This window comes from Vicia villosa, linkage group LG4, assembly GCF_029867415.1.
Source record: "Vicia villosa cultivar HV-30 ecotype Madison, WI linkage group LG4, Vvil1.0, whole genome shotgun sequence".
Taxonomy (NCBI): domain Eukaryota; kingdom Viridiplantae; phylum Streptophyta; class Magnoliopsida; order Fabales; family Fabaceae; genus Vicia; species Vicia villosa.
In genome coordinates, this window is record NC_081183.1 from 136,628,998 (window position 1) to 136,642,039 (window position 13,042).

Below are 13,042 nucleotides of genomic sequence, written 5' to 3' on the forward strand. Positions count from 1 at the left end.
ATTTATTACCGAAGCCCGGGTAATCAACACTAAAAAAAAGTTCTTGAGGCCAATTTAACAATTCTAAAAAATTAAATGTTAAATAAAGTCTTCCTCCTCTCTCTATTCCCCTCCCTCTGTCTCTCTCCCCCCCCCCCCCCCCCTCTCTCTCTCTCTCTCTCTCTCTCTCTCTCTCTCTCTCTCTCCCTCCTTCTCTATCTCCCTCTCCCTCTCCCTCTCCTTCTCCCTTTCTCTCCCCTCCCTCTCTTTCCCTCCCCGCTCTCTCCCCCTCTCCTCTCCCTCCACTCTCCTCTCCCTCCCTCTCTCCCCCACCCCTCCCTCTCTCTCTAAAAAATATAGTACTCAACCATAATTTTTATCTGCACCATTTCTAACCAATTGTCTCAAATATTTCTATAAGTTGTAAAAAAAAGTGAAAGAAGAAATAAATCTCAAAGATTGAAACTAAAATAGAAATAAATAGTTATATAAAACATAATCACATGTCATCGTCATTTAAAAATTTATATAACAAAACATGATAGAATAAATACTAACAAATTAACATAAACAAATAAGAAAAAAATATGAGAGTAATATTTTTATCCTTACAATTTAATCACGGTTTATCTCACCATCATTAAGTTGTGCTTTATGTAAATTTAAACGTGTCAAACACAAAACAATATATACCACATAATTATATGTCATCATAATTTAAAATTTTATATAACAAAATATGATAATATGAAGAAAAAAAATATATTTATCCTTATAATTTAATCACAGTTTATCTCACTATCATCAAATTGCACTCCCTTTACTCTATATATTTGAAATCAAAAGCAAGAACACTAAAAAAATCAAAATGAAAGAAAGAATTCCATTTATAAAGATTGATATGTTTTTAGAGTTTTAGGACAAATCTGAAAAATAACCACGTTAAAAAAGCCTTCAAAATTTTTCTAAAAAAAAATGTCATGGAATTTTTAGGACTATTTCATAATTGTCATCAGTTGCCCCATAATTTTGTCAAGACACAAAAGAATAAAAGATAAAATATATTACCTAAATATGATAATACTATTTGATATATTTTTGCTAAATGAATTTACTTAGTAATAGTAGTTTGGAATAAATATCACAATAAAATGGTTTTTTATATTTGAGATAATATGAGATGGCTATGTCGTCTTAATCAGAGACAATATTTTCATTTCACTTCAAAAAAATCTTTTTATATTACCACTATTGTGTTACACTCCCTGCATCTATTAAAAATTAAAAATAACAATAATAATAAAATAATGGAAAAATTGATATAAAAATAAGAAGTTAGAAGAGAATGTTAGAATAAAACAAAAAGAGTTATATGTAAAGAAAAACACAAAGAAGATTTCTTCAATAAAAATAATAAATAAATAAATAAGAAAGAGACAAATAGAAAAGAATGAGATAAAAGAATACATAGTAAAATAGAAGAACACACATGATAAGAAATGAGAAAGTGAGTAAAGAAGAATAAAATATTTTCTATTCCTTTGAAAGATAAATTGAGATTTTTCCCTTTCTCTTGCCCTACAGTGTCCACAAACTCACAATATTCCTTTCTCTCACTTGATTATCTCATCTATTTTTCTCTCATAATATTTCATCCCTCTCACTCACTCTCATCTATATCTATCTATCTTTCACGTATACGAACTGCTCCAATAACCACTCCCTTATTACTTCTCTTCTCCCCTTCTGCTTTAACTCTCAGTGATTTTCTCTTATTTTATTTGGTCTCAAATTGTAAGAAAAAGAGTAATTAAAACTGCATTAATTTATCTAATCTACATGATACACTAAAAATGTGATGGTTTTATATATTATTATTGAAGTGAAGAAACTGTTATTTATGTATAAGAGTAGTTAATTTTAAAAACTGCTATAAAGAAGTTATGTCATGGAAGTTATCAACCACACAATTTTTTATAATTATATTGTGTTAGTTATTTAAAAATAAATTAAAGAATATTTTTGGAATAAAAATAGGTCAGTCCAAAATTGGGTATCCTCTTTATATATTACTAGCGTTCAGACGGGCACTCCCGTGCCCGTCTGTCCGCTTTTTTTAATGCGCACAGCAGAGAAAAATAAACGTGTGTATATCTTTTAATGAGGTTTTTACTGTACACTTCATTTGCTAAATTAATATTAGACATAATTAATAGAATTAAAATCAATATGATAAATATATATTAATTTAAATAGTTTTTGTGAGTTTACCTATTATATAATAATTTTATTATTTTCTGATATTAAACTAATAGAGTTTTATTGAGAGAGCGCTTTTTTTTATAAAGTTTGTGTTATACGTCTCATTAAAAATAATATTAATTAAACATGATTAGTATAATAAAAATTAAGATGATCAATGGCATTTTCAGTATGTTTTAGCATTCTATTTTCTCCCTCCATCCACATATGTCACACCATTTTTTATTGGGCTAACACACATAAGTCTTTTATGAACTTTTTGATGTACGTCCTGCCAAAAAGTAATTTTCTCTTTTGAACAAAACATGTAGTTATTGCGATATTGTATGATGATACATGTGTCTCCCTCACCCCCTCTCTCTCTCACCCTCCTACCCTCTCTCTCCCTCTCACTCTCTCCCTCTCCATCTCACCCTCCCTATCCCTCTCCCACTTACCCGCTCTCTCTCCCTCACCCTCCCTATCTCCCCTCCTTCTTTCTCTCTCTCTCTCTCTCCCCTTCTCTCTCTCTCACTCTCCCTCACACACACTCTCTCCCCCTCTCCCAAACTCTCTCTCTCTCTCTCTCTCTAATATGCTCATGCGTCAAAATATAAAAAGGTTTTTTTGTGTAAAATTCGTGATATGCACTTTCGTGGTCATTTGTTCGCCTTTTTAGCGCAGACATCCTAAAAATTATAAATGTTTATCCCCCCTCTCTCTCCCCATATCCTATATCTCTCATTCTAATAAAATTCTCTCTCTCTTTCTCTCTCTCTCTCTCTCTATATATATATATATATATATCCCTCTTTCTACTAAAAATATTCTCTCTTTCTCTCCACCCCTTCATACTAAAAATACTATCTCCTGCTCTCTACTAAAAAATATTCTCTCTCCCCCATTCCTACAGAAATACCCTCCCTCTCTCTGTCTCCTCATTCCTACAAAAAAAAAATCTTTCTCTTTACGAAAAATATTCTCTCTCTACTAAAAATATTCTCGCTATCTCTCTCTCGTTCATTATTCCTTAAAAAAATATCTTTCTCTCTCGCTCCTCATTCCTAAAAAAAAATATTTTCTCTCTTGCAATAGATGAAAATAAAAAAAAAATTAAATAATAAAAAAAATATAATCTCAAGAACAAAATATATATATCAACCTAAAAAGATAAATAAATTGTCAAATGACCTTCCTTAACATGACGCATTATAAAATTGTAGTAGTAAAAAATGAATGTTTTTTAAATAAAATAATATTTTTTGGGGAAACCTATTTTTTTACTCTCCCCTTTGCAAACCTTAATGCACTAACTACCAAATACTCTTTTAATGGATCATCATTATTGTACTTGTCCATTCCATTAATATTAAGTCACATGTGAACAGCTTTAAATTTGAAGAAGAAGATGTGTAGGTTTAGTTGATGTAGTATTGGTTTTAGAAATAATTCCTATAGTAATAGAATTATAGATTAACTATCCGAAGTATTAACCACTACCACTTAACTGCTCTTCCACAATTTATTTTTTGTAACTTCCTTACTTTCAGAAATAAAAAAATAAAAAAATTGATGGAAATAGAAGAAAAATAATGAAGTTAAAGAAGGACACATGTAGAATGAAAAACATCATATAAATACCAACAATACCATTCACCTATTGTGAAACGCCAGAAGATGGAAACAACACACAACAAAATTTAACAACAATAAAAGTCATCAATCAAAATTAAATGAAATATATTTATAAATAAATATATCTTGGAAATAAATCAATTAAAATAATTTCAAAATAAACCTAAATTTTGAAGTTCCAGGAAGAGCAAGCAAATTAAAAATTGAAAAGAGAGATTAAGTGAATGTTCTATTCCAACATGACTTTGGTATCATGTTTTACCAAGTTTGTCCAATAGCATTAGAAGTTAAAACTAAAGAGTGTAAGAATTGAATCAAAGTAAAGAAATAAGAGCAAAACTAAAGAGTGTAAGAATTGAATCAAAGTAAAGAAATAAGAGCAGAAGAAAACCAATTTCAACCAAACACTCTAATTCTTTGAAATACAAAACAAATCATACAATCTACAAAAAGTTGGTAAGAAAGTAATTCTTGTAACCAAACTGTGCAAGACTAAAACAAAATAAAAACAAATAATCAAAACCTTGTAAGAGGAAACTAAAAAATTTAAATAGAAGTTATTTGTATAGTAAAATAAAAATTATGAGAGTCCGTCCCTTTCATTGTAGCCGTTTCCATTCTTCCACTTGTTTAAGTATATTTATTCAATACTTAAATAAGTATTTAAGTTATATTTTAAATCAATCCAATGGACAAAAATCCTCTAATTTGATCACCTTTTGAACTATTTTATGAATGTCCATGTGATTCTCTTTAAGCAAGTTTTAAATAAAATAAATAAATTAGAATATCTATAACAATATATCTATAACAATATATCTATAACAATATATAAAGAGGATACACCCATTTGATCTGGCCTATTTTTTTCCCAACTTTACCCTTATAAATTTTAACTGCTCCAATCTATGTTAACTGCTTGACACTTAAACTGCCACCCATATGCTTCTAACATGCACTTATTTTGTTTCGTGCCTGGACAATATTCAAACATTTTCATACCTATTTTTCCAAACAAATAATAATAACTGCAAGTCCTTCTACTACTTTCTCAATTATTGCAATTCACATCAATTGAAGTAACAGATAGTGCAAACATGATTAACTACTAACAAATATCTTCCTCTACCTTGGACCCGGTAAAATCATTTCTCTCAATCATTCTTTCAATTTTATATTTTCACAAATATCTACCCTTATCTTGGACCCGGTATGTCATGGAAAATTGCTATGCAGATGTAGTGTTTTTTTAGATTTCTTTTTAATGCCTTAGTTTCTATGTGATTAAATCTCTTAAAGATAAACTACAAAATGAGGACGGGAAAAATTCAAAAGAAATTAAATATGAACATCATGGACTAGCTAATAATCATTTACACAGATACATTTATACAATATCTTAACTTCTGTAAAGTAGTTACTATTCCAGGTTTTAATCTAAAACCAAATGAAAATTGATAATGCTCTCTATCTTTTTCGGTTAACTATGCATTCAAGCACTATCAGAAGTCATTGAAACTGAGTCATATGTACTATTAATTCTATTACATTGTTGTATTTTATTAGTGCAAACACCTTTGTTTTTCTTAACTGTGCTTTTAGACTACCTAATGGTTACGTCACCTAATTCAATATCACCTTTTCACAATAGACTACTTTTTTAAATTTGGTGTTACTTTAGTATGCATGCAACTATATTTGATTTCATAATTTCACTTCTTGATTTGGGCCATAATTTCATCATGCAGGTTCTACTATACTACTTCATTATTCCGAGTCTTCTATGTAAGTAGAGCATTGTTTTCGATATATTACATGTGAGTATTAGTTGTGTGATAAATTTGTGTTACATGATGTCTTTGGCTACCAAGTTTTATTGTTTTTAACTATTGTACACATTTCAATTAGAACACGCGTGTGACGTGTGCTCACCTTTGAACTTAATAAACATTTTTTATCAAATTCATAGTAATTGATTTTATTTCTTTTATTTCTTTTTTGGTTTTGTAATAAATCTGGGCGACTGTATATCCTTTTCTATATTTGATACTATTTCTCAATATCACCAGTGTAATTAAATTAGTTTTACATTACGTACGATTGTTTGGCAGCTATATCAGCGTAATGGACTATAATACACACCAAATTGGTAGTCAACATCAAAGGGCACGGAGAGCAGAAAATGAACGCAAAAGAAAACAAAATATGGACATCACGCAAAGAGAACACCATTTATCGAGACGTCGGGAAAATTATAGGCGGAGACAAGAGAAACAAGCTCAAACTTTGCACACTGTAACCACTCGATCGAGGGTTCCATTACAGAATTTGACAAACATGACTTTTCCAAGTTCACACTTTCAAGGAACTCATGACCATGAGGCTGGACCAAGTAGAATTACACATGTTAATGACGCTGCACTTGGTTGGTGGTGATCAATATAAAAATTATGTCATAAAATTATACAATATGATTGTTAATTTGATGTTTAACGTATCTTTGTAACTCCACAGGTCGTACATTCGCATCACCCCATCAATCTATCAATAACACTCAATCTGGTACAGGTATACTGGGTTATTGTTTTAATGAAACGATAAATATTTTAACATATATATATATATATATATATATATATATATATATATATATATATATATATATATATACATCTAAACATAATATTTTTTAATTACCAGATGATATGCCTGTGGATGGATCTACGGAGGATGTAGCAATATCGGATGTCATTGTGGAAGGAAGAGACAATAATGCCTCTCTGTGTCAATCTCAATGTATGTTCATTAACTTTGTCCCTCAGATAACTATCGCTTACATTCAAGAGACGTGAAATTGCAAATTATACGTTATTAAATTTGTATGTTGATGCACTGTGCGTTGAGTTCTTATTTGTATTTTAGAATTTACATAACATTCAGTAATCAATATCTATCCGCTTCATGTAGCCTCGCGACATCCTTTTCGAGCAAGATACAATATTGCTCGAAATTTCACAAATAACATGGTGATGGCAAAATCTAGGTTGCCTAATCCAACTACATGTAGACGTTGCAACGCAAAACTGTTTCACCACGAATCACGAGACACATGTTGTTCTGGTGGGAAGGTATCGTTTCCAAGGGTTGATGCTCCTACAGAATTGAAAGAACTATTTTCGGAGGGTTCAGCAGAGGGAAAACATTTTAGGCAGCATATTCGAAGTTACAACCATGTCTTCTCTTTCACTTCAATTGGTGTTCACGTCGATGAAAAAATTCTTGCGTCTGGTCATGGTATATATACATTTCGTGCTCAAGGAGCTTTTTACCATAACATCGGAGGTTTTTATCCAAATCATGGTGACAGGCCGCGCTTCCTACAATTATACATCTATGACACAGATAACGAGCTACATTATAGAATGCGGGAAAATCCACAACTACACCAGACCGTGGTGCAAAAACTACAACAATTGCTCCATCAGTATAATCCTTTTGTAATTAGGTTCAGACAACTGTCCTTACTTCCAAATATCAATGAATGTAGCCTCATACTCAAAGAGCGTCCAAGTAATCACCCTCAATATAATCTTCCATCTGCGGAACAAGTCGCTGCAATTATTGTTGGTGGTGATACTGAATATATGGCATACGGAAGGGATATTAATGTCATTCGCCATGATGGCCATCTAAAGAAAGTACAGGAGACAAAAGGATATTATGATCCCTTGCAGTATCCTATATTGTTTCCATTTGGGACGCATGGTTGGGATGTTAACACGACAAATTGTAGTGGACGAAGAGTGTCATGTCGAGCGTATTACAGCTACATGCTTCAGGTACATTTAAGTTATTTTTTACTAAATATTAAAAGAGCATAAAAATAATTTGAAAAACATATGGTTTACTATTGACATGTTTTATAATCCACCGTAGATTCGTCCAAGTGATCAATCAATGTTGTTAAATGCGGGTCGACTATTACAACAATATGTCGTAGACAATTATGTCAAAATCGAATCAGGGAGGTTAAGGTGGATTCGAGAACACCAGACAAATATACGTGCTGAAGTGTACCAAGGTTTACAAGATACTTTACATGTTGGTGAAACTAATGCAGGTACGCTTTAGTATTTAGTTATAGATTGATAATTCTTTGATTGTTTAATCACAACCAAACATATATCCTAAATCTAACACATTACACTAACCATCATAGAAAATATTGGAAAAAGAACAATATTACCATCATCATTTATTGGAGGTCGTCGAGACATGACACAACGTTACGAAGATGGCATGGCTATTGTTCTTAATAGCGGTAAACCAGATATTTTTTTGACCATGACGTGCAATCCTTCTTGGTATGAGATAACATCAGAACTTCTACCTTTTCAAACACCACAAGATCGCCCAGATTTACTAACGAGAATATTTCGTTCTAAATTCGAGCAATTGAAGGATGATGTCATTAACAAAGGAGTCTTAGGAAAGGTTAAAAGTTACATGTATGTCACTGAATTTCAAAAACGAGGATTACCGCATGTGCATATGTTGTTGGTCTTGGAAAGTAACGGCAAGTTGCGTGACCCAAAAGATTATGATAGTGTGGTAAGAGCTGAAATACCTAAATTAGAATGTGAACCACAGTTGCATGAAACAGTTGTAAAACATATGATCCACGGACCTTGCGGCGTACTCAATCCAAGATCTCCATGTATGAAAGATGGCCAATGTAAAAAGAGGTATCCCAAACAATTTTGCAACGAAACACGTCAAGGCACTGACTCATATCCAGAGTATAGAAGAAGGTTTGGCGAACCTACATCTATAGGTAGAGATAGGTCTGTTGATAATAGATGGGTGGTTCCTTATAACCCTTGGTTACTGTTAAAATATGACTGTCACATAAATGTAGAGGTTTGCAGTAGTATTAAAAGTATCAAGTATCTATACAAATATGTGTACAAGGGCCCTGATCGTGTGTCTATGGAGGTTCACAAAGGATCATACATGGACGAAGTCCAGCAATATGTTGATGCGAGATGGATTTGTGCTCCCGAGGCAATATGGAGAATTTTTCGATTCACTCTTTATCGATTATATCCTTCTGTTGAAAGACTACAGATCCACTTGCCATGCCGCCATCAAGTGCGCTTTTATGAACATCAAAGAATTGTAGACGTCTTAAATAATGAAAGCAACTCCAAAACAATGCTCACACAATTCTTTGCGCTAAATCAAAGAGATCTAGAGGCAAGGAATTATCTGTATAGAGAGATACCAGAGCACTACTATTGGAACAGTAGGGGAAAGGAATGGCATCGCAGGCGATCAACGAGAAAAGTTATTGGAAGAATCTATACAGTATCACCTTCGGAGGGGGATAAGTTCTACTTGCGGTTATTGTTATCTCATGTCAGAGGTCCAACCAGTTGGGAATATCTTCTTACAAATAATGGCATCCCATTTAATACATTTAAAAAGTCAGCCGAGGACCGAGGATTATTGGAGACTGATCATAGTATTCGTGATTGTTTGGTTGAGGCTGCGAGTCTCCGAATGCCGTATGCTTTAAGGAGGTTATTCGTGACGATTCTAATATTTTGCGAACCTACTGATGTTAGAAGTCTTTGGAATGAGTTTTTTACACATATGACAGAGGATTATCAAGCAATGAACAATGGTGTGGAATTAGTCTTGACTAATATGTTGTTGAAGGATTTGAATGAATTCTTAGGCCAACATGGCAAAAAAATTGAAGATTATGATCTCCCATCATTATCCCCTGAAGCAATGGAGGAGAATTTAAACCCAAGTGTCATACAAGAGGAGTTAGCGGTTGATATCCCAAATGAAGATATTGAATCTGTTGCTAAATTAAATAATGACCAGATGATTGCGTTCAAAACCATCATGAATGTCATTGACCAAAAATACAGTGGGATATTTTTTGTTGATGGCCCAGGTGGAACAGGTAAAACATTCCTTTATAGAACGTTGATGGCAACTTTACGAAATAGAGGAGAAATCGTTTTAGCAACTGCATCATCTGGCATAGCTGCAACACTATTACCCGGTGGTAGGACTGCACACTCTAGATTTAAGATACCTATCGAGATACAACCGGGTTCCATCTGTGGTATAGAAAAGCAAAAAGATCTTGCAAACCTCATTAGAGTGGCAGCTGCAATAATTTGGGATGAGGCCCCAATGATAAACAAAAATTGTTTAGAAGCCTTAAATCGATCATTGCAAGATGTTTGTAGCAACAATGCTCCATTTGGTGGAAAGGTTATGATCATGGGGGGAGATTTTCGTCAAGTTCTTCCTGTTGTAAAGAAAGGTACTAAGGCACAAATGATTTCGGCGTGTATTGTTCAGTCTCATTTATGGGCTCATACCAAGATTTTGCGGTTGCGTCAGAATATGCGGTCACTCCATGACCAAGAGTTTGCAGAATTTCTTATTCGCATTGGTGATGGTGTTGAACCTACCAAACCAGATGACATGGTGAGGTTGCCTTCACAAATTGCAATCCCGTGGGAGGGTGAACATTCTATACAAGTACTTATCCAACATATTTTCCTTGAGTTAGAATTGCATGGATGGGATGCCCCTTATATGGTACAGAGAGCTATTTTGACACCAACAAATGACGAGGTTCAAAAATTGAATGATATAATCATCGATCAGTTTCCAGGAGAAGAGCATGAGTTATTGTCGTTTGATGAGGTTGAGGGGGATACTCATAATTTATACCAGCAAGAATTTTTAAATTCAATTGCACAGGGTAGTTTGCCACCACATATTCTAAAAATAAAAAAGGGTGCACCATTGATGTTGCTGCGAAATCTAGATCCTAGATATGGACTGTGTAATGGGACGCGGTTATTATGTCGTGGTTTATTTATGAACCTGTTGGATGTGGAAATCTTGACAGGAAGCAATGCAGGAAAACGAGCTTTCTTGCCAAGAATTAAAATAAAAACATCTACAAGTGATGGGTTGCCTTTTGTACTAAGTAGAAATTGGAAATAAGAAATACATGTTGGCGAAGTTTTTCCTTGCTCTATTTTATTTTTCTACCAAGTCTTATCCTAAGACTGAAAAACATTAAAAATATTATGCAGAAGTTACATAACCATTTGAATCCATTTGAATGGGAAGTTACGTTTACGTGTTAGACATGAAATACATCATTTGAATTGGAGGTTAATAAACTAACCCAAAACTGTAATAAAAAAAATACAAAATACTTTTTGAAAAATTAGAAATTACAAAGGGTAGAATTGGTAGAAAAAAAGGCCAGCCCAAAAATTTGTATCCTCTTTATATATAGTTATAGATTATTATTATTATTATTATTATTATTATTATTATTATTATTATTATTATTATTATTATTATTAGTAGTAGTAGTAGTAGTAGTATAATAAACTTTATTACTATCGTATATTATAAATAAGAATCGGTATAAGTATAAGTATGTTATTATTATAAAAAAAAACATAATATCAAAAAGTGAACTTCAACAAAATAAAAAGGAAAAAAACTCACCAGAGAGCAACAACGCATAAATAGCAACCGCACAATAAAATAAAAAATAAACGTGAAATAATATATAAAAAAAATTTAGTCTTTAATAATTCAATAAGGATAATCTTGGAATTAAAAAAATAATTGAGGTTAAAATAGGGAAAATAATAAAATTATGATTATTGAATCTTCCCTTCCCTTCAAATCCCTCAAATTTGGATGAGAGTAAAAAGTAGGTCAATGAGGGATTTTGCTTCTCTCCCCTCCCCTCCCCTTATAAAATATGAACAAAACACGTATTTTTATAATTATCCCCTCCCCTCTCCTCCCCTCCCTCTACTCCCAACCAAACAGACCCTAAGTGTTTCTCCATGTAACTTATTATTATGAATTTTGATTTTTTTGCATTTAATGGAAATATTTGACTAATTCAGGTTTTTGGATTTCAAATTCAATAAAGCCGTAAATTTCTAATAACTTCACTTTCTCAGTTCCAAATTCATAGGAAATCTAAATCATTTATAATAAAATTAATAAACCTTTTATTTTTTTCCGTCAAATTATCATTCTTTATCGGGTCAAACTATCATTCTTTATCGGGTCAAATTGTCATTTTGTGGATTTTTATCTAATTTGTGGTGAGTAATTTTTGTAGGTACCCATTAAAAATAGTTTCAATTGTCATTTTTAATAAAGTACTTATTTTAAAATTATACTCTCTATTCTAAAATAATTGCCTTATTTGTTAAAAAAAGCTAAAATGAATGATTTATTTAGCATTAAATTAAATAGTTTTTATTTTTAAATGTAGTATTCATTTGAATTGCATAAATTTCATTCAATGCATTCTATATATTTTTTAGCCAATTTTATTAATTTTTTTAGTTCATTGCAATTTTTTTTTAAAATCATTTTTATACTTTTCATTATTTTGTTTGTCTTTCATATTTTTTATTTTTCCAAAATATTTTTATCTATTAATATTACTCTTCATTTAAAATGTTAATTAATTAATTCAATTATATAAACGGGAATAATTTTACAGAATAAGTTATAAATATCTATAATATAAGAAAACTCTATCTTTTTGAAGAGTTCCTCTCATGCTGCCAAGTGGCTTATTCTGGGAGTAGGAAATGTTGCTTATGGATGCGCCACGTGGATGGTTCATTTATGAAGTTATGTTCTTCCATCTTCCACTATGAAAGTGTTACATAATTAGCATTTGTGTGGTTCTGTCCATGCATCTTCCTTTCTGCATAATTATGTGTTACATAATTAACATAATGAGTACTTTATCTTCTTCTGTCCATTCACCTTCTGCATCAGTTGTGTAATGAAGAGTTTGTAACTGCTACATTATACATAATTGTTGTGTTATTTATAGCATTTGTGGCTTCCACTTTTCTATAGTATCAGACCATTTTTACTTTGCTGCTTGTGCTAACTGGCTGTAAGATATGGCGAGACCATTGGCGAAAATCTGTGACATCAACGATAGCAAAGAACTTTGGAAAGTTTATGTTCGAGTGCACTACAAATGGAAGGTTGTTTCGAACAAGAGGGAGCATTTTGAGATGATTTGATGAGTTTTTTTTCTTATATTCTATTATTTTGGTCTTATGTTATTTAGATACGATGGTGGAAT

General features: G+C 32.0%; 1 protein-coding gene across 1 annotated transcript; it reads left to right on the forward strand.

Moving 5' to 3' along the window:
• The first annotated feature begins 6,192 nt into the window (after positions 1–6,192).
• LOC131597937 (uncharacterized) lies at positions 6,193–12,026 on the forward strand. The gene is made up of 7 exons (XM_058870594.1): positions 6,193–6,280; positions 6,370–6,423; positions 6,556–6,651; positions 6,823–7,694; positions 7,792–7,975; positions 8,075–10,832; positions 11,939–12,026. Exons 1-7 carry the CDS (start codon positions 6,193–6,195, stop codon positions 12,024–12,026), a joined length of 4,140 nt encoding a protein of 1,379 aa, XP_058726577.1.
• Positions 12,027–13,042: the final 1,016 nt, after the last annotated feature.